The 1,314-nt window shown below is 49.2% G+C and overlaps 1 protein-coding gene across 1 annotated transcript in view; it reads right to left on the reverse strand.

Annotated features, from left to right (window-relative positions):
• The window catches only part of F11R (F11 receptor), a 15,431-nt gene that overhangs the window by 6,419 nt on the left and 7,698 nt on the right, over positions 1–1,314 (reverse strand). The window contains exons 6-8 of the mRNA XM_018565216.1: positions 1,147–1,257; positions 809–964; positions 524–726 (exon numbers count right to left, since the gene is read on the reverse strand). Of these exons, the coding sequence (XP_018420718.1) occupies positions 524–726; positions 809–964; positions 1,147–1,257 (470 nt within the window). The remainder of the gene's footprint in view (positions 1–523; positions 727–808; positions 965–1,146; positions 1,258–1,314) is intronic.

A 1,314-nucleotide genomic window follows, 5' to 3' on the forward strand; every position in this document is an offset into this window, starting at 1 on the left:
CCCCCTTGTATCAAGTTCCATCCTGGGTTAAAGCTGGTTACTGTCAATTTCCTGTAAGACTTGCATCTCCACAATAGAACGTATTGAAGCTGCAGCCGTTACCTTGAGCATGCCTGAACGACCATCATTAATCCCCGCTCCTCCTGATCCATACCTTCATTGCCCCAATCTCACAGCCATTTGCTTTCTCTGGTAGCAATCATTTTGTTCCTGACCTGTATATGAACTTGCATCCCCAGCATCCTTTTAGACATGTTTGCAAGTCGTCAAAGGTGTGCAGAGCCAACGTCTGCGGTGGCCAGTGCCGACACATCTAAAGGGATCCTGGGGACGTCTGATTTTCTAAAGAATAAGCAGAAAGCTGTGACTATGGGAGCCTGCACTCCCCCACTAACAGGTCCGGGATTGGTATAGTCACCCATAACTGGGTATAGGGGGTGAGTAATGGATCACCATTCCAATCCCTGACCTATAACTAGAACAGTGGGCGAGTCAGTAACTGGCACGTGGGTTTGCCACTTACCAGCTGTCCAGTTTTGGGATCCAGAGTATAGCTGGAGTTTTGGAAGGTGGGACTGCCCTTCGGGTTTTCGGGCATCAGGACGTCGTTCTTATACCAGACAAAGGTTGGCCGCGGTGAGGCGTCATTCTCCATGCAGAAAAGTGTTGCCGCACTCCCGGTGCTGACAGAAAGTGGCACCTGAGCAACGGGCACAGAGGGGGGAACTGAACATGAACAGAGAGTTAGAGGCGATTCAAACGTGTCTTATAAAGTTACATTACTGAGGTCTGCCGCAAATTTTCTCACCCAACACCACCAGCTCAGTCTTGTCCACTCTGTAATCCGGATTTCCAGCGCCATCTTTTCCGGTAACCTCGCACGCATATTCCCCGCTGTCCTTCCTGGTCACGGAATTCAGCCGGAGGCCTGTTGGAAAGACGTCCACCCGCCCCTTATAGGAAGCTGTAAGAGAAATCAGCTTAACAATATCCATGGCCCACTAGATTTTATATCTGTCCACTCTCGCCAATATCCATGGCCCACTAGATTTTATATCTGACCCTCCCCCCCACCACCAAATGTTGTAAAGAAGGGGGACATTTTCTCCGTGCATTAGATGAAAAGGTGTTAAATTGGTAACGTACCTGTCAGCTCGTTGTCATAGTATATCAGGGCGCTATTAGTCTCCGATGCGAACTTCCACTCTATACGTGGGTTGACGAAGGTGTTAGGATAGGAGCACTTGAATTCAGCAGCTAAGGAGGAAGATCACGGTATAAGTGTATTGCATTAAGAGAACGACCCCCCCGCCT

Source organism: Nanorana parkeri, unplaced genomic scaffold, assembly GCF_000935625.1.
Source record: "Nanorana parkeri isolate BGI_ZX_2015 unplaced genomic scaffold, ASM93562v1 scaffold823, whole genome shotgun sequence".
Taxonomy (NCBI): Eukaryota; Metazoa; Chordata; class Amphibia; order Anura; family Dicroglossidae; genus Nanorana; species Nanorana parkeri.